The sequence below is a fragment of the Falco peregrinus genome, chromosome 8, assembly GCF_023634155.1.
Source record: "Falco peregrinus isolate bFalPer1 chromosome 8, bFalPer1.pri, whole genome shotgun sequence".
Lineage (NCBI taxonomy): Eukaryota > Metazoa > Chordata > Aves > Falconiformes > Falconidae > Falco > Falco peregrinus.
The window spans coordinates 54094790-54115733 of NC_073728.1; the positions used below are offsets into that span (position 1 = coordinate 54094790).

The 20944-nt window shown below is 42.3% G+C and overlaps 1 protein-coding gene across 1 annotated transcript in view; it reads left to right on the top strand.

The window, feature by feature from the left end:
• The window catches only part of UBTD2 (ubiquitin domain containing 2), a 61089-nt gene that overhangs the window by 15851 nt on the left and 24294 nt on the right, over positions 1-20944 (top strand). The window contains exon 2 of the mRNA XM_055812715.1: positions 14734-14970. Coding sequence (XP_055668690.1) covers positions 14734-14970 — 237 coding nt within the window. The remainder of the gene's footprint in view (positions 1-14733; positions 14971-20944) is intronic.

Here is a 20944-nt window from a genome sequence, read left to right on the forward strand (position 1 = left end):
ATGAAGATGGATAATAGCTTTCTAATTATCTAAGCAATGCACTAGTGTACTGATGTATTATTATTTGTCTCTAACTCTGGCATAAATATGGTTTTCTTAACAAAAGGTGTACTTGAAAGGTAGGAGTTCCTTATGGCTAAGAGGTTGGTATGTATAAAATAGCTGGACATACATGTTTTTCAAAAGGCATCTTGGTCTTCTGAAGTTGCCTGGGCATTATTAGTAAATAGTACTTACAATATTGCAGATACACTTTGTGCTGTTTTAAAGGAATCCTGCTTGCAGATGACAGTTAGTAAAACTGAAGCATCACCTATTAAGAATTTTTTTTAAAGTCTTTCTAATATGTCGCCTGTCCTGTAAACTCTACCAGTATTAATCTGAACACTGGGAAGTAACTAAACTTGTACAATATGCCCAACTTGTCCTCTACTAAAAAAACCAACCAACCAAACAAAAAAACTACCGAAACCCCTGAACGCAGAATTCATGTTCACATCATCCTTGTATGCTGCTGGTTCTTGCCATCTCATGTTGTGCACAGAGGAGGAAATTCTCTGCATTTACCATCAAAAGAAGGATGATTCAAAGGTAATTGTGCTAATTAATCATGTAATTATTATCATTAAACTATTGTTACTTATTAAATCGTGTAGCAAAACAGTATAGAAGGTAAGTCTTTAGTCTGATTACAGAGGAATAGTTAGGGAATTTTTTTATTTTAATTCTTGGTATGATTTGTTTCCCTTCCTTTTAAGTATTGGAAAATAAATGGGAGCTTTGTTCCACCTTTGTGATGAGCCCTCTGATTATGCGTTACGCTCCTTCTCTCCCTAAAATCTTTTACCTTGGAGACTGCAGTCGAAAACAGTTTTTAACTGTGAGAACTCAACTCGCGGTGTGTTTTATCCTTTCTTCCAAGATCTGCATAATTAAATGTCCATGGAAAGCAGAGGCAAGAGGATGGATGTCACTCTGACAGCGTAGAGTAGTAGTCCACAGAAGAGATGTGGCACCTTATGGCACGAGAGTGGGACTGCACGCACCGTGAGACACGGGGTGGGACACGTGGATAGGTGGTGGGGAAATTATCCAGCTTTGCTCTTACTCTGAAGAAGGTACTTTTCATCCTGTTTCTGTGCTCTTGGCTGATGGAGCTCTCCCTCTCTCTGAACTGCTCTCCTTTCAGGGTTTAGTTTTTGTTTTTCTCCTGTGTTTTGTAATCTTTAGCATCTTCAGCTGCAGAACAGAGCTGTTGGTCAATTGCTATAACGTGCCTCTGGGTCCCCACAGCTCCTGTAAGTAACTGTTTTCATTTTATTGCTTAATGCAGTCACTGAAGCAGATTCCAGTGTTCGCTTTAGATTCTGTGGCCCTTTTATATATTGTTTTAAGGCAAATTCCTATCCTTCACATGGGGTAAAAAGCATATGTAGGGTTGGACCCACCAGTGTTTTCGGCAGGAGTTAAATTTGGAACGGTCTGCTTGAAAATTATCTTCAGTTGTTCTTTACTGTCTGTTCTAACCTCTGGTGGGGGTATGGGGAGCAGCAGACTTTTTCAGCGTCCCAAGACAGCTGCTGATCGCTGTGTATCACTCTTGTCTGAGAAGCACAAGTGTTGCACCTTTGAGCCATTGATGCTGCTTGGCCTTTACACCCATCTGTAGACCTTCCAGCTGCTGAATTTTCTCCAGTCTTGGGTACTGGAGTTTCTTGGAGAATGATTTTCCAGAAGAAAGAAGTTTAGTTTCAAAATTGCTTCTTTAAAAAAATCTAACTTGCATCATCGTTTTTCCTTAGCTGGTTTTTTCCCTGCTTGTTTTAGACGACATGCTGTTGAACTCAAGGCTGGAGTTTGCTTAGGCTGTGAGCATATGTACTTCCATGAATAAATTCTCAAACTTGTTAATTGGATTGTGGATCCAGAAAGTATTGACTACAGAAGAGAAGTAAATGAATGTTTTTGGTTTTCACTGGGGTGTTAAGCCACCAGTCTGTCAGACTTCTGCCCTGCAGAAGTTCAGTGTGCACAGTCAAATGTATGAACATGAAAATGGATCTAGTTATGTTGGTAGCCCACTGTTTGGGAGTACCTGGATGTACTGGGAGTACCAGATCACTGGTATGATCATTTGGCTTCTGTGGTCACACTGGTTTGTTAATGTTGTGACAAATTGCATTTTACTGATGGGAAACAAGGGACAGCGGAGAGGAGGATGAGGCCTGCTAGTTAAAATATTGTAACATGTAGAAAACTTCTCTGTGGATGAAGAGTCTTTTGTGCTAAGGGCAGCTGAAATTTAGAGGGGGTTTTGTTAGGGTGTGTGTGGGTTGTTATTGTTTTTAATCCACCTGCTGCAGAAATGGAATCTCGCCCTTGCAAGGCCTTGGGGCTTTTTTTAATCCTATGGCTGTAAACTTTCCGGGAAGGGCAAATACTCCAACAGATGAGCTTGGTGGTAGATGGAAAAGCAGGTCCATGTTCTGGGTGAGTCTTGTGCTGTGTGACCTTAAAAGATAAACATCAAGTGGAGTGCTCAGTTTTCTGCTCCTAAATCACTGGTGTACTGGTGCTGTATGTGGCACAACTAACTTGACAGCTATTAAAGATGATATTACCACCTACCGTTAAGAGCTGGCTGAGAGATTACTTAGCAGAAAGAAGCCTGACATCTGAGGAGCATCAAGAATGCATTATCCCACTGTTACACATCTGTCTGCAGGTGCTCAGCACGGCTGCGTGCCCGCAGGTCTGCCTCGTTCAGCTTGCACTGGCAGACGTGCTTCTTGGAAATCACCAGGACATAGTCCCTGGGAAAATAAGTGGTAGGTTTTAGTTAGACATTAAGATAAAACATTTCTTAAATGGGAACCAAGCTGAAAGCATCTAAGAGTTGATACAGAAGTAATTTGTAAGGAGCATGAAATGGTACTTTTATCATGAACAACTGCCTTGTAAAATAGAGCTTGATAGAACAGCAGGTAACATTGTGAGAAATACAGTTCCTTAGATTAAACCTTTAAATGTTTGCTTATGCATCTTTCACCTTAAACTGAGCAATTGCCTTTCAGTTTTCCAAATGGCACCTGTGGAACGGTAACTGTAAAATTAAATCATTAAGATAATGTATGTTTGGTATGTGTGTCAGGTAAGGTTCCTATTTTTGGCTTATACTGAAGCTCTTAATTAACTGATGAGCTTAAGTAGCTGAGATACAGTAATAGTGCATTTAGTTAATTGGCTAATGTGAAACTTTATCCCTGCCAATAACTGTGACACTGGAATAAATTCAAGACATGGTGTTAGATCCTGTAACTAAGCTAATTTAATCATTGGTCATTGTAAAAACAGTTACCAACTTGGAGGCTTTTTTTGTTCACTCTGTTCTGGAATTTGTGACTGTGGTGCGTGGCAGAAGTGACATCGTGAGCAATTCCATGTTCACCTAAGTATTCATTAGGAACATTAAATTGGCCATCTGGCTTGCGCATTATACCGTGTATTACACAGACAGTGTTAAATGTCAAGATTTTGGTGGAAGGGTTTAATGCAACATAGCCCAATGCAAATGAACACTGTGGTGAGATGGGATCTGAAAATTGTGCTGACTTCTGCAGCTCCTCCTAAGCAATTTTACTTCAGGGGAACCCTATGGATTTCTAGGAACTCTGTTGGTTTTAACATTTTCCTAGGTAGGACTGAGCTGTACTGATGACCTAAAAAGGCTTAAATTCTGTTGGAACTAGTTCTCAATTTCTGTGGTGCTGGTGGAGCTTGTTTCTGTTGGGGCACTGAAGTGCCACAGCTCTTCCCTTGCTGTCCTTCCTGCTGACCCAGTGAATGGGCTAAGAGCTGCAGAAGTCTGGGTTTACTTGTAATCAAGTAAGTTCCCTGGTGGCATCGCTCAGAAAGTCTTCAGAAGTCGCAGCGTCATGTGTACACACGCTGCACGTGGGTCTGCTGAGGAGGGGTGTGCTGGCTGGCTGTCAGCATAGTTGCACCTAAGCAGGGTGGTGCTGGCTGCTTTGTTTAAAGAAAATTATCAGCTTAATATTACTTGTAATTCTAGCGGGATGAAAGATAAGGCTGCCTTTGATATTTTTGGGGGGTTGTTGTTTTGTTTTGTTTTTTTAAATGAAAATTGTACTAGTGTTAGAAGTACTCATGGTGTTTTAAACACAGACCAGATGTACAGCAGATGTCCCTGTCTGTCACTTAACAAACTCAGAGAATTGTGATGACCTTGCACGGTCGGTCTGTGGCTACGTGACGGAGGCTGGCGCTGACGGCGCCGCTGCTCCCATGGCTTAGGCCAGCGTAAAGGCAAAGCTTTGGTTTGAAAGTTGCTCAGCCAGACCCTGATCTGTGCCTTGCTCATGGAACTTGGCTGTTAGTGTGCAGAGAACACTTGCAGCACTTCCAATTGCAAGGTTTTTGGCAGGAGGAATGTCAGCCTCTGGTAAGCGTCTTGAAATCTTGCCCTAGCAGTTCACATAGGGGCTTTTCAGGCAGTGGTCAGAGGGAGAAAGTTATCAAGCAGGGAGGGGGCTTCTGAGCCAGGACAATGTTCATTTGCAGCTGTGAACAGCAGACCTTTCCTGGCGTTAAATCCATGCTAGGAGTCGAGACTGGTCCATGCTGCTGGCGTGGAGCAGCAGGCGGGTGCCTGCATCACAGCAGTGCGCCAGCATGGAGTTGACTGGTGAGAGGACCTTGCCACTTGGTGGTTTTATCTGATGTCTGAAGTTTCCCTGTTAACTGGATCAAGGGCAAGATACAAAGGATTTTAGTACTTTAAAAGTGAAGTTGCTGAGTTGCATTCTTCCTCGTGATGGGAGACAGAAAGCACTGGGTTGTTGTTTTTTTTTTTTTTTTTTAGGTAAGCTCTGTGTGCCTTCCCACTGCATTCCCACAGCTGTTTTCAGCTCTGCTGTGCTGCGTGCTCTGCTTATTTTGTTGTGCATGCGAGAGGTTGTGCTGATGCCGAGCTCTTGGCTGCGATTGAGTTTTAACTTAAGCTATGGTTTGCAGAAGTCAGAAGCAGCATGCACTTTATGTAGCCTATCTCAAATAGAGTATTTTTCATGTTGCTGACAGCTTACTTATTGGTTCTTGTCATGGTTTCCAAAAAGATAGTTTAGTTGTGCGCTGTAGATGGTACAGATTAAAGGTCTTGGTGCTTGCACACCGTGATTTGGAAATGGGTAAATCTTTATCCTGTTCTGCATTCAGCTGAAAACATGCACCTACCAGAGATAGGAGCAGTTTAAATTCTAGTGTAAACAGTGCTGACAGGTAATTGCATTGATAATGTCTGTCCCTCGAAGCTGTTCTGCTGTAGTGCTGCTCAAACTTCACTGCAAGGCTGAAGCTAATGCTGAGCAGCCAGTATAGCTGCTGCTGTTCTTCCTACCAGCTGCAGAAGCAGAATTCGTAGCTCCAAGATTCCTCTCATGGGTTGCAATAGAGACAGATGGGTATCATCTGGCCTTTGCCCTGCCTGGCCGTGTTCCTCCTTCATCTGTGGTCACCCCTTGACTAGAGGCACTAAGGATTTGAGGTGGTGTCTCGACAAAGGTGTTTGCTCCCTTAGACCTTTTTATCTGATGGGAGAGGAGATGTTGCATCATGAGCTTAATTGAGATGATGGAGAAATACTCTTCTTGTGCTTCCTGGGGGAAGCTGGGTGGGCAGGCAGAACTCAGGAGTAACCACAAAACTTTTGTAAACGAATAATAAAGCCTTAGAATTAATGCTAGGAAATGGTGCTGAGCTTTTGGGGCGACGCCAGTGGGAAAATTTTCCTTTGAAAAATAGTTTGCAATGTTGAGGCAAATAACAGTAGAGAACTTCACAGCAGCTTTCCATTATTGCCCTGGCCGACACCACTTACCCGGAGTGTTTGTAACCCTTGGGCTTTGCCGTCTTGCTCTTGCAGCTCTGGGAGCAGAGGAATTACCCTCATAAAACCTGCATGAACAGACGGAAGCCTGATTCACCTCTTGCCAGCTGGCTCTTGGCTGTGAATCGCACCTCATGTTAGACAAAACACGCTGATATGGTTTAAATTTCTGTGAAAGGTGACTTGCGTTATCACAGCATGTCCCAGCGCAAACCACACATCAAGGCTGTTGGTAGTCTGAATAGATCCTGCGCATGTTGGGATGCGGTGAGATGTTTGGATCTGGTATGCCATCAGGGAGCAAATCTCAGAAGTTTGAAGCTTTTGTTTCTTGGTGCAATACTGCTGGCTTCTTTGAAATGTGAGGGGTGATGAGTGATGAGCTGCCTGGAAATACCGAGCTCTCGATTTCTTCTGCAGTTCCTGTTGAAAATGGTGGGAGAAATGGAAAATACAGTGTAATAGCTGGTAATTACAGTCAATTTTTCTCTTTGTCCAGCACATTCATACGCCCTCATCCTCTCATGTGTTTTGTATCTCATGCTGTGAAGCCTCAGGATTGACTCAGCAAAGATTTAGTGCCTTGTGTATGCAGAGAGGCAGAGAAGCATTGTGCATGTATGACTTGTCCAAAGCTGCTTGTAATTACCAGTTTAACTTGCATTTTATTCACTACAGTTTCTTCTGTGCAATTAACTCCTTGTGGAGGGAGGTGTTGGGTAAGAGCTGGGGAGAGACCTGGAGAAACAGGGAAGGCACATTCCCTGCTCCTGCTTTGCAACATCCCTAGTGTCGGCACAGGTGAACAGCATCTGGGGGATGCAGCGCTGTTCGCCTGGTTGGATTTGAGCGTAGGGGTGGCATGAGTGATTAATGGCACCCCCTTTCCCCAGAGGGACCACATACATCATTTAGCACCAGCACATGTCGTGTCTGGCAGGCGGCTCACGTAGGAGTGCAAGCCTGGCTTTGAGTGATGGTAATCAGTCTGCTGGCCCCCACTAGGTCTTCCCCTTCTCCATCGGATATTTTTTTTCTTTTCTTCTTCCCTCCTTCACTCCCTTTCAGGTCGGAGAAAGGGGAAGTAGCCCCTCAGCTGGTTGGTGGTTTTACTCCTGGTGTGCAGTTTCGCTTTGCTGGGTTTGCTGCTCTCGAAGACTTCACACCAGAAATTTACTGCTTGTCTGGCTCCAAAATAACTGGTTTGCCTACACCTTTATAACACACGTTTGAGTCTGTAGCCTGGCATTTTCTTACACATCTGTTCAAAGACATAACTTTAATTTCTATCAGGAAATGCAGTTTTTCTTCTAGTGTTCATTTCACCCTCCCCAGTCTTCCTTCATGGAAAAAGCCTAAAACTTAAGTTTCAAGCATTGTCTTCATATCTAACTAGCAATCTACGCACAGCATGTGGAAAGCCTATGTCTTTCTCAGTCCCACGGGGTCCTCAGCAATGTTACACTGAATGCTCTCAGGATTGTACTAACATATTTCCTTTAGTTTTCATATGAAACCTTGATGCGCCTTAATTTCCTTGTTAGGAAACTTTAATTGTTCGGTGAAATATTTCATTTGTAAGTCTTTTACTACTGTCCAGGGACACTTCCTTTCCAAAATACTGTTCATGCCTTGCAAAAATGTAACCCTCTTAAGAAATAAAAACGCTGAAAACTAGCAATAAACAGATAAGATTCTGCCATTTTCCCATTGTTGTGTAAGCCTGTGCTACTTAATGTAATTCAAATTGTCTGCTGGTTAGACACAATACATTTCCCTCTGCCCTCTGCTGGGTTTCTCTGCCTTTTTGCACCTCTCCTTTGTACTGACTCTTCCTCCAAGTGCTATTGTAGTTCAGCTACTGGAAGGATTACACTAGAGAATGATGCAAAGAAAATGATTAGGATGAACTGTATCTAGATACTGATATCAAATTACAAGATACCTTATGAGGAAATGGGAGCAAAATAGATCTAAAATGAGGCTCATTTGATAAGAGTACTGCTCACTGATTGTGGGGAGGGAAACCCTTGGGACTGTTCCTAAAAGAAATTTCATGGGTAGTAAACTGTTACTTTTACTTTGCATTTCATTTGTCTTAGAAAAATACTTTGTTAGCAACAGATCCTCCACAGGGAAGCAATTTTGTAAAGAAAATATTTTTGATCATTAGTTCAATTTGTATAATGTTTAGTTTCTCCTGACTGTCTTCAAATAACTGGCCATTGCTGTTTCTGAAATTGCATGTCCTTGGGATGCTGCTGCTTCCCTGTTGAAGCTACAGATTAAGAAAACCAAACAGTACCTTGCTGCCACCTTCTCCTCGCTGGCCTCAGCCCCTGCAAATCTTTGTCTGTGTTGTTTCCTTGACAGCTTATCGTTTCTGTCCTCCTCCCATGGAGCCTGACAGGCACAAAATCCCATCTTCTCCACTGAGAACAGTTTCTGAAAATCTGTCTCATCTTTCCCATTCAGATACTCTGTTTTGGTGATTTTTTTCTTTCCTTCCTTCAGCATTTCTGTTGGGCGCTCCTGTTCCTTTCTTCACAGTTAATACAAACCTTCTTCAACTCTCAACACTTAAACGGTTGTCTTCATCTTTTAGATATTTTCCTAAACAAAACAAAGTAGAAAACACAATGAAAATATTACCAGATCTCACCAGATTCTCCTGATACTAGTGTCATTTCAATATTGTGATGTTATTTTCTAACACTTGCCTGTATCTGCTCTTAACTCATGCTCCACAGGCTGAGGGTCCCTCCATGCCAGCCTTCCCCAGTGCTTGTTTCTCGTGGTGTGCTGCTCTCCATACACACCTGCAGAGATGTGGAAGCACAGGAGGGCCCTGTTCTTGCAGCTCTGGCACATAGCCGCTGGTGGATGCGTGGAGGTCAACAGCTTTGGGCCTCCAGTCCTCAAACAGAGCATGTCCAGTCCAGGTGTCTCCTTCTGGGAACTGCACTGTCAGGCTCTCCATGCCCTGGGTGGGTTGTGTGTGCGTGCATGGAGACTTTTTCCAACACACACTTTAGGCAAATTGGGACAGGTTCTCCTGCCTCTTACAAAAGCAGCAAAAGGCTAATGCTACAAGCAACATACGCTTCTGTTTCAAAGGAAAAGGAAGAAATTCACTGAGGAGCACTTGTATGAATTTAACATGCCAAATTTTATTCCTAACATTATTCTTAAGAAATAGGTGAAAGATACTTGGAAGAAATGGGGCAGCAGGAAATATCTCACGTAAGGCTGGCTGTGACAGCAAAGGAGACATTTACTGAAATGCTGAAGTCTTTAGCTCAGTTGCTGGAGGTAACTCTGGGCTATTACAGGGAGCAAGTCCTGTGGCCTCTCTTACAGGCTTACCTGTGTGGTCAACAACTGGGAAGGAGGAAAATTAATTCACAATTGAAGCAGAGCTCCACTTGTCCTCCAAGGCTGGAGGCTGTCCTCTAAGGCTGTCCTCCATAAGCTGTCTGATGTCTCATTCAGCCGTTGCATTTGTGTTAGTTGATTTGACAGTAAGCCCTTTGGGGCAGAAATATTATCCAATTTGATTATCGAGTGCTACAGTTCATGGGTGTATAAACAAGGAATTATGAATGCTTTAGCTGGATATTGGCTTTTAGTATGAGACTCTTCTGTTACCAGCTGCTCCTACTCATCTGGTCTGCTTCAGAGGAGGCAGCAGTACTGTGATCCACAGTGATAGTGACATAACAAACACAACAGCTGTTTAAAAAAAAAAGTTTCACAGACATTTCTTGACATTCTGTTAAGAAACTGATTTAAATATCTAGATTTATCTGCATAAGCTCACTCAAAAGAAGCATAGATAACCTTACTGATCGTTTTGCTTTGATGGGAAGCTGCAGGGGAGGGAAACAGACCTTTATAATTCAGGTTATAAAGCAGTCTGCAAGGACTGGAGAAATATGTCTTTCCTTCTGAAAAATAAGACTTTGTAGTTTGCCAGGAGCTAAGATTAGTGGGTCAGACAGCAGTAGTTACCTCCAGGATCCCGGGGTACTCATCTACCTGTGAAGGGACACCACTTCATATGTTGCTAAATCCTACTGATGCGACAGAAACAGCCTACTGCTTGTCTGCCAGTTTTTAAGTCGCTTGGAGGTATTAAACAGTCTAATAAGGGACACTTGACTAGGGAAGGGGGCTTGAGCAGTGCTTGGATTTCATACCTGCAGGCACACCTGGATGGCAGACGTGCCAGATGGGTGGACACCGAGTTCAGATGAGACTTGCCTCCCTGCTCGCCTGCTTCTCCAGCCTGCTGCGTATCACTGCTGTCCTGCCTCCTGCTATGGGCCCCGCTCCATCCTGGAGTGCCTAACTAGATAGGTTTGCATTCCTCCTAAGCGTGCTAAGCCCTGGGAAGTTCATCATGCAGCTAGTAATTATCAGGATGACTTACCTTCTTATCTATTGCTTCTGTTGTAAACCTGAACGGACCTTGGAGAGTCCTAAAAACGGTACGGGGTGTTTGTGCTCTGTGTGCTAGGCAAGTAGTAGTGCGATCCAAGCTGGAAGGGAGCAGCACAGGGTGCATCTTTAAGGCAACTCACTGGCTAGAACAGGCCCAATATCCAGGAGAATAAAAAGCATCTGTTAATTTGCAGTGACCCTTCTGAGCTGCCCAGGAAAATTCTTTTTAAGGCCATATTGTGGCCCATGTGGTTCTTCTCCGAGACAGGCTGCTCTTAAGCAAGGTCCTGCAGCTTGTCAGCAACTTCTTACCCCTCTTTGGGATGCCCAGCACCACCTGAATATCTGTGAGCTGTTGAAGCAAGAAAAACCAAAATTATTTTGGAGAGTCACTAATGTGCCAATCTTTTCCTTTTTGAAAAGTAGACTCTTAATGGTCTTCACATTTCCTCCTAAATAAATCTCTTGCCAAAAATACCAACCATCGCTGTCTATTGAGATGAGCAACTTTCAGTATTGCTTCAGCGAGAATGTGCCGCCTTGGCATTTATAAAACTATTCATATTTTCAAGCAGGATATTAATAATTTCTTACTTATGTTGAAGTGATGTAAGATGAAAAATTAATGTGGATGTTACTTTGTCTTCCAGATCTTGCAGGCTGGTTGTGCCTCTGATGTGCATAGTCTTAAATGAAGTCAGCATTTTCTTTTGAGCTCTAGTTTTACTTCCAAAGCAAGTAATAGGAAGCTGACACTGTAAATACCTGACAAAGTGTTTCAGACTGCTGAACTTTGTTTCATTCAGACTGGTCTTAATCAGCCTTATTACGGAAAAGGGAAAGTCCTTTGATGTGGTCCAAAACTTTGACTGTAGAAATTAGTGTAGCAGTGTTTCTCTTCAGTGACTAAATTGTGAGGTGGAAAGTGAAAGAGTTGGGCCCTTTCACACGTTAGGTTTTGACCACGTCTTAAGTTTCTTGGATCCCTTCTGCTCCATCTACCCACACAGCTAGAGAGAGTAATATTTCTTCTGGGGGGCATAAAAATTCCAGGGGATTCTTGAAGCACTTCTGATAAATGGTAAACATGCTGAAGACCTTCTTAAATATTGGCTGGTGACTTTGTGTTTAAAGGCTTAGTACTGGAATGGATGGCTTGTTAGAGTGGATTTGACTTTGGAGGTATTTGTAGAGTCGCTTTCTTCCACCATCTTTCTTTCCAGCTTAAACCCAGTGATAAATTCTTTTTTTTTTATCATCACTGTTGTCTGTGTGGGAAGAATTGTGTCTCCAGGGAGAAGTTATCCGAGACTGTTAGGATCTCTGTCTCTTCAGTCTCTCCCTGCTATTCTTGTCTAGTGAAAAGCAATATGTTGAATGCTGTCATGGGCAAAGGGGGAAGCAAGGGAGAGAAATGGTCTGTTGCAGTTTCTGCCGTGGCACTGGGCGGGCAGGGCTGTGTGCAGGAGACACCACCGTGCCCTGGGACTGCGGGAAGTGCCTTTAACCTGCCTTAATAATTAATATTTGGGGAGAAGGAGAGGGCCCTGCAGGATAAATGAGCATTCATTGAGTGTACATGCAAACAGATGTTAGCTGAAGTAGAATGGAAGAGAAGATGCCCGCTGACCCAAATTTCTTACAGTATCCTGTTCTATGTCTGAAATTTTCATGCTCCGACTACCTTAATAAGGAAACAGTTCCTTAAATGTTTTACCACATATGTTTTTACAATTTCATAATATACTGTTTAATGCATGCAGCCCATCTTGTCTGGGCTGCTGCCTTCACCATTGTTCTAAGCTGGACCATCATCGGCTCTCAGCTTGCGTGTGCTCAGCTGAGACTTGGACCAGTAATGGCTGGGTTTTGCCAGGAAACTTGGTGTTTTGTAAACACTTGGGTTTGCTGTTCTGAAATCTGTTAAATGGTCAGCACTTCTTTGAAAAGCAAATGGAAGCAATCTCATGGAAGCAATCCCATGGAAACAAAAAGCAATAAATGTTTGCGGTCACTTGAAAGGATTCAGAAGTTTATTATTGTTAGTTTCTGCAGGGGATGCAGAATAACAGCTGGAGTCATTGCATGTGTGCCGTGGGATTGTCATTTGCTACTTTTAATTAAGATCTGACTTTGTTTCTGTGCAAATATATCCTCTACTATATATTTTTTTTTTCAATCTGAAGAAGGCTCATGGCTTCATTTCACATCATTGGCAATGTCACCTTACCATCAGGAGTTCTTTAAAATAGCCTATTTTCAATGACTTAAGTCTCAGCTTCTTAAGTGTGAATGTCATTCTGAGTTATGGAAATGAAGTAGATAGTTCTTTGGTCATATAAAGTCAGACTGTATGAGGGCACGAGGTTTAACCTCACGTATGTGTTTTGGTTTCCTTAAAGCCTGTGTGTAGCTGAAATGCCTGCTGCGACACCAGGCATTGGTGGCCAAACCTGAGCCCCGGTGTCAAGTGCTGTTCTGAAAACAGCTGAGTATGTTTGGCAGAAAAAAAAATCACGGAAGGATAGAGAATATTTGAATTAAATACTACTTTTGCAAAATGTTACAGCTTACCTGAAATGAGTATTTCTGATAGGTGTACACTTACTCTTCCTAGTCATGTCCCTCACCCCTCCCCACTCTTTGCCATAAATATGGTTTGTAGTTAACTGTAAAGTACAGCGTAAGTCTAGATTAAGAACGGTGAAGAATATTTAGACGTTACACTATTCTTCCATTGAAAACTGAATGCTGGAGTATGATCGAGGAGATATAGGGGGGGCGGTTGTCAGCTATTGTCAGTTTTCTGCCAGAAAAATACAAGGGTCCGGAGAAAGGAAATGTTTCTTGTTATCTCTAAGGATGTACCTGGGATACAGAATGCTAAATGTGAGCCCTTGTGTTTGTCCTGGTGCTCTCCCATCCTTGCAGATGAGCCAGGAGCGCTTGGTAAGAAGCAGCTTTGCTCTGCAGGCTTTGATATTGCAGCGGCTCTGGTGTCTCATCCTTCTAAGAGGTATTTTGGCTTTGGTAACGTGGACATGAGGTGACAAACTGTATCTCTTCATGGTTCCCTGGCCTGACAGCAGCTGGGGTTTCCTCTGCTTTCTGGGGACGGTAAGGGCTTTTCATGGAGAGCGTAGGAGGGGGATGGCTCTTGAGCATCATATGTGGTGGAATCCTTAATCGACTTCAGTCCTTTGTAGCTTATCTGTCTTGCAAAAACATTCCGTACTCATCACTCCATTTCTATGACCTGTCCCATGGAGGGACTGCTTATTTTCCGTTTCAAACACACTTAAATTTAGCTTAACTGTTGAAAGACACTTCATTTCCTCTGGAGACATTTAAACTATTTTGCTGTGGTGAGAACTGTTTTCATGATTTGTCGCTGCTCTCCCAGTACTGTCCTCGAAGGGTCTGGCTGCAGCAAACTGCTCCAGCTTCTCACTGCCACGAGGGTGCTGAAGGAAATAGGCTTTTAACTCTTGCAGGGAGACTTTCTTCCCAGTGTGCACTGAAGTTTGCTCCCTTCTTTTTCCCTTTTCCTTTCAACAGAAGTTGAAATAACCCCTTACGCAAGTGGAAGAGAAGGATTTGGCACAGTCTTAGCAGTGCTGTAATTTAAAGTGAGCAGGTAGTTTTAATCCACAGACATTATACCTATGTGATTATCTTAACTGCCTATTATGCAAAAATAGCTGTAGTTAAAATGAAACTATTGCTTTTGTGTTTATTGTGAATGAGGTAACTACTTTTTAAAGCTTGATAGATTCCTGGATTGTTCTGTAGGGGCTTCTATCTCTGACAGTTCTAGCTTTTGTGCATCTTATTTGCCTTTCTACATATATTTTGAATTAAAACTGCTTAAAAGGAGATGATGAAAAAAAAATAAATCTTCAGCCTCTGAAACTCTTGTATTAACAGTGTATCACATCTGTTGAGCAGAGCGCATTGCTGGCAGGGTAGGGCAGAGCTCCAGATGCAGTGTGGTCTCACTGCACCCTGATGCTGGAGTAATGGGTGTCTTGCTGTACTGCTGCTACAGCCTCTGGAAGATGTCTGTGTGGGGTGTGAGTGTCCCAGCCAGGCACACAGGGCACAGGTTGGGGGGATGCAGAGTTACTTGGGAGCTTGGGGAGAAGTTGTGCAGTGCTCAGAGTGCAGGTGAAATCAGACAGGAGGTAGCCCTTCAGTTTTTCTAAGAGGTAAAACCAACTTGGAGCCCAGGGAAGGGAGGTGATGCTTCAGAGATGGAAGAAAAAGGATCAGGATTGCCTGAAAGTAAACTTTGGTTCTGTAGATCCCAAAGACAATAAGCAAAGGTCATTTCAGTAATTTTGTGCTATTACCTTCTTTTAATTTCCCTTCTTTCTCCTTCACAGTGGCTCTTGGTCGTAATCAGCCCTTGAAAAAGGAGAAACCGAAATGGAAAAGTGATTACCCCATGACAGATGGACAGTTGCGCAGTAAGAGAGATGAGTTTTGGGACACCGCACCAGCTTTTGAAGGTCGCAAGGAGATTTGGGATGCCCTCAAGGCTGCTGCACATGCTTTCGAGAGCAATGATCACGAACTGGCACAAGCAATCATTGATGGTGCAAACATAACACTACCACATGGTAGGTTCATCTAAGATGGATGTGGCCTGTGAGAAGTGTAATGTAGGTTAAGGCAAATGTGGTTTTAAGCTGAAAATCAATTGAGATATATATGCAATAGTTTAAAATGTGCCTGTACCTCAGTATGCATGTCTTCCTACTTGGTGTTTCAAAGCAAAATCATGTTTGTGTGTAGAGGGACCAAGAAAGGCTACTATTCTGTAGTTACCTGAATTCTAATGTATCATCTGGCACGTGGTATAATGCACAGTTTTAGGTGTCTGATCTCTGTAGGCAACACTTGTGACTTTCTGTAATTTTTTGAAACACCTGGATGCTCGAAGGCATAATTTTCTTATTTTTTTCCGAGCCTCCCTTTGTAAGGAAATAGATCCCCCGCACCACCACCACCACCACTACCCACCCCCATCTTATGGGTTTCTTTGGCACTTAAATTGTCAGGGGATTTTAAAGTTTCTCTTCTGAAGAGTATGAAAAACTTCCCCAAAACCTTGGTGCTGGCAATCTGCTGTAAGATCTTGTTTGAGATAAAGTCTAGGTACTTATTTTGAGTGCTTTCCCCATTGCTCTGTTGTTCTGAATTCTGTTGGTTGGTTGTTTTTTTTTTTCAAGCTCTCTTCTCCCTCACTCCACCCTTCTGAAATTAATCACTTCCCTTTACTCCCAATAAAAATAGAGTTCAAGTTCTCTATTTAAAAAAAAAAAAAAGTAATTGAATGAATTTGTACCTTCAGTAACCTGAAACAGTCAGGATGAAACTGAGTATGAAAAAAACCAAACAAAAAAACCCCACAAAAAACCCCCAATCCACACCAAAAAAACCCAAACCAAAAAGCCCACCAACCCATGACAAAATGCACAAAACTGAAGCAGGCATGTGTTCTGGTTAAGTTCTGTTTGGTGCCCTCTCTTCCGTGGGTTGACTAGTGTCTTCTGGGGAGAGAAGAAGGGTTATTTGGAAGATCACATACGTTGCTTTCCAGGGTAACTAGTCTTCATTAGATTGAGTATTCATATTGCCTTTTTTTTTTTTTTTTTTTATTGGTGATGTTTAGGACTTCAGTTCCCTTAAGAAGTCACAGTTGATCATGTATTCAGTTTGGAAGGGGTGGATTTAGGGATCTGTCTGTCTTTTCCCATACTAAAGTGTGAAGCATTACTAGTAGTTGTGGCTTAACGTGGTGTTTTCCCCACTTCTGTTGAGTAGTCAGGATCTCTGCAATGTCGCGAGAGTTGGAAACTTCCATAGCTGCAATACAACCTGGCTTTTCCATTATTCATGGCCAATCTATTGTGGTCCTCCAGATCATTGTTTGTTTTCAAGGAGGTTTGTGGTTTGCCGGTTTGACTGATAATGAGGGAGTTTTCATCAAGGCTGCTTGCTTATGCATACAGAAATGGTTTCTGTAGTAGCTGTAGTTTTAAAGAGGCATTTGTCCATTATTTCCAGAACATGCCAATGCCAAGGAGATCTCAGGCCTCCTCTTTGACAGACTGTTGGAGGTCTGTATCCATTCTAGACCAAATCCATTAGAGAGAAAATTAATTTCCCTGCTGTAAGCTAAGATGGTTTTCAAAAGTGGGAGGAGTCGTCAAGTTGTCTGGTGTGGAACTGGTATCAGAAGACCTCTTTCTGCCCGTGTTTGTCATACGTGTTTCTTTCCTTGCACTAATTCATCAAACTGGCCAGAATCTGAAAATGCTAAATTACCTACAAGGCTTCCTGATTTTTATATATATCAATACTGTATTTTAAATAGCATAGCATATTTATTCTGTTTCCAGAAAACAACAGAACAGTCTCATAAATTGATCATGATGCTAGATTTTTGTCCTTCCAAAACATCTACATTCCTGAAAGTGTCCCAGAAGAAGCTGGGTGTTTAGGCACTTGCAAGCTGGGGAGAATTGTATAGGTGAAAGGCATCTGGCAAAACAGGTAACTGAAGTTACTGCTAATTTTAAGTCACCATTCAGATAAATGGAAATCATTAATATCTCAGAGATTGCATATTTGCAGACCTAAGATAGTCACTGCATTGTTTTGTTTAATTGCTAAAAGAGTAGAGGCCAGGAAAATTCAATGTTACATATGGGGCAGGTTTAACAAAATATAAATTGCCTTCCTCTATGGTCTCTTACTGCTTACGTGAGTTGCTCTGCAGGTCGGATGTTTGCTCAGCCTGAAGAATTGTCTCGGTGTGTGACTGTCCACTCTCCATGGTGAGGGTCTGCATTTGCTTATGACCATACATAGAAGACCGATAGAAAAATAATTCTTTCAGTAAATGAAAATTTGAATCCAAAGCATGCTTTTGCAGTGAGAGGGATATTATTTGTATAATGTGGTTATGGAATTTGACAAGACCCCAGTAATGAGCTGTTTTGATGGTGTTAGATTATGTGTTCAGTTTAAATGTTGCACAAGTGTACATACAAACAGCACTTCCAAGGGAAACATTAGGTTTACAGTGTCAAGTCATGCAAAGAAGCAGTTTGACATGTTGGGTCTCTGCTTCGTCTCATTAAGCGGCATAACAACTTGTAATTGTGGAGGAGGATTTTATTCAAGTGGGAAAGTTTAAGCAGTTTAAACCTGCCTGGAAATTTGAGTCTGTCTTTGGGTTCTGAGATGGAGTCACTTGTGTGTCTGTCTTCCTTGCCTACAAGAAGAGAAGATAAGTGATGTATATTTTCAACACTCCCAGATTTTGCAAATAGTGTTTCTTAGTTTTTTGAATACGTGCTTGTTAAGCTCAGACTTTATGAGCATGTTTCAGGCTTTTAAGTCCTAGCAGTTTCTGGTTGCAAGCAAAAATCTGAAACTGGGCAGATAACTCACATTTCTTCTCTTTGGGCAGCTTGAGGAATGTAGGATGGATGCCATGCCCTGGAAATAAGCCTTTTAATGTCGTTGAATGTAATACTTAAGGGGGAAGAAGTATGTGAACTCTTAAATTTGGCTTTTCAGCAGACAGTTTGTTTCAGGTCCTGCCTACTGCTAGCAGACTGTAGGCTGCTTTCTAAGGCCCACATGCAGAATATTCAGAATATTTCAGAAATAAGTCAGGAATCCAAGTTGTGTCAGAAGCTCTGTTACCCAAGCTGGGCCTGGCCTAAGGCCGGATTCCAAATACAGAGAATATTTTGAATATTTTTCCAGAATCTTGAGTTTAGTAGTGATTTTTGTACCTGCATAATTGTTACTTGCGTTTTATTCAGCTTTCCACTGGTGACACTTGTACATCAGCTGCATGCGTAGTTCTCTCTGCAATGTGACCTTTCCGCTACAGGGAAAGCTACTTCTAGAAATTCAAGTATTTCTTCGTCATCAAGCATTGTTGGTGCCATATATGAATAGATTATGAATAAAAGCCTTCCATTTACGGACTCAATAATGCCCGTTGTCAGCAAACTGAGCTTATCTCCAGGCAGGTAGAACAAACAAACTGTCCTTGTTCTGAGTGATACCAAAACCCTCTGGGGTTTGGTTTACAAAAAACTTGCTTTGTGCAAAATTTAAGAAAGGAAGATAGAAATCCAGCTGCTCTGTGTGCATTAACTACCCAGTCCTGTGCTTACCCGACTTACACCGCTGTCTAGCTGTACTCACGTAACTGTTGAGCAGTGCTGTGCCCTGTCCTCCCACCCTGCCCTGGGCTCTGGGCAGGGACCTGGAGCGTGGCACGAGGCCTGTGTCACCTCTGAAATTCACCTTTTCTATCTTTTTTTATTGGCTGTAGCTCTTTACCTGGCCAGGCAGCAAATTCAGTTTGTTTTTCCATGTGCAGTTCAGGCAGTGTCTTCTATAGCAAAGTTAGAATGAGAATCAAAATGCTTGTAGAGGCTCCTGAAATAACACCTAAATGCCTACATGCCATTTTGCCATTTTGTCTTCTGGTCCGTGAGAAACCCTGGTAGAAACTCTTCGGGAATGCCTCCTTGGAGTTTAGGCTTTGTTTCTTCAAATAGGAGCAAAAGGGAAAATTTGTTGCTCAGGCAGTGCATGAAAATGCTCCGTATTTCCCCAAAGAAAGCAACCATTTGGGAAGATGACATGCAGAAATCAAGATTATTATTTTTTTTTCACTAAGTAAATAATTTGACAATGTAGCTATAGCATTTTTGTACGTGAAAACTTCTATTTGTGATGGGACAGACAAGGATGGGATGTTCTTCCTTTGATTTCTTAGCTCACCAAAGAATTCCTATGGAAAACTAACATCAACTGAGATAAATTTCTTTAACTCTATCGAAAACATGGAAAACTTCTAACTAATTTTTTCCTCTCCCAGAGGAAGAGGTCTTCTGCAAAATGATGCAATACTGTGAGACTGTGGCATTTCCTCCTATTTATTTTCTTTGTGCACAACTGAGGCTTAAGAAACCCAAACCAAATCCATAGATCCCCATTTTTAACTGTCCCTGTGTGGTAAGCATGTTGTGTATGCATTCAAGCTGTGTATTATAAAATTAAACCTTGCGGGAAGTGGAGGAGTGGGAAGAGGGGGCTGGGGAGTGAGTAAGGACTGGCAGAGGTTTGCAGATACAGATTCTGGCCCTAGCTGATGCTGCAAAAATAAAATTGCTTTTTTTATTGCAGAAACCTATAGGAAAGGGAGGAAAAACTCACATCTTTTAATGCTGTGCTCAGCCAGATACCTCACTTGTCTAACCTGTGTGAGGAAGACTCTAACCAGTGTAATTTTTCTAATGGATGCCTTTTGCTGTCTTCCGCGGTTAAAAATAGCATGTAAGAAGCATTAAATAAATAAATAAGCTTGTGGGATGGGCTTAGCACTTCTCATCTATCTTGGGTGCCTCTGTGGGATGTATTTAAAAATAGAAATAACGTTATCGCCAATTTATACTTTTTTTTTCCTGATGTCTTAAAGTAGCACATCCTCAATATTTTATTAATGAGTCCATTTAAATTTAATGAAGAACAGTTTTACATACTTCTCAGCTATCAAAAAGGAAATGTTGGAGCATGTGGTATTTTATTAGGGTCTGCACCAAATGTTAGTGTTGAGCTGAACTTGTCCTGAAAGTAGTTAATATTAATTGGAATCTGTCTGGGGTTAAGTGGACTTTTGAAATTTCAGGATGGACACTTAATCCGCTATAGCGTTGTTACCAGTATATTGGATTTAACTCTTTTAATGCTGTTTGAACAATAAAAGGGCCTCTCTGTTAAGACTGGCTTTGTGCTTGGGAGCAGTCAACTTCTCTGTGCCTTAAAACACAGCCCCTGTAGCTCGCAGCAGGCTTTTGCAGCGAGCAGTCTTGCAGCGCTGGCTCTTTGTGTGCAAGCAGAACTATCGCATTCACTGTGTGTAACACTTGAGATCATCAAAAGTAGGGATGTGAGTATTAAATGCTGGTGAAAAGTAGGTGAAATTACTGAAAGGTTCTTGCTGTGAGCAGAGCATTTTCTTCTCCTTCCAGTGAAATATTGAACAGAAAACAGTAATAATAATAATAAAAAAACTCAAACCAAAAAAACCAAAGCCAGCAGCAATGGTGTAGAGGAAAGAATGCTTCACCTCCACTGTTTACCCCACCCACCCCAGTCCAAACACAAATTCCTAATTCTAGAAAAACTCCTTGCCCCCCCCCGCCCCCCTTGACCTGTATGCATCGTACTGTGTTTTGCTGCCTTTGGGCCTGATGTTTCCCTGCACTAAAGAGCAGCTTTTAATGGCTGTGCCTGCAGTCCTGCATCCTTCTGAGCGCTGCCTCCCCTTTGTGTGCACTGGAGTTTCAGAGACTGTCGCTGTCTCAAAGGACATTACATCACTTCATGTACCTGCTGTTCTTTATTTATACCAGCTATCAAGACCTTGGGGGTGCAAGGTGGAGGGGGAGAGAAGATGATAGCTAAAGCTGATGGAATGGTATGATTTTGGATAAAGAGGAGAGCAGCCCATAGCACGGGTGTGTTTGGCAGGATGTCAGTGTTGCTTTTAGCATT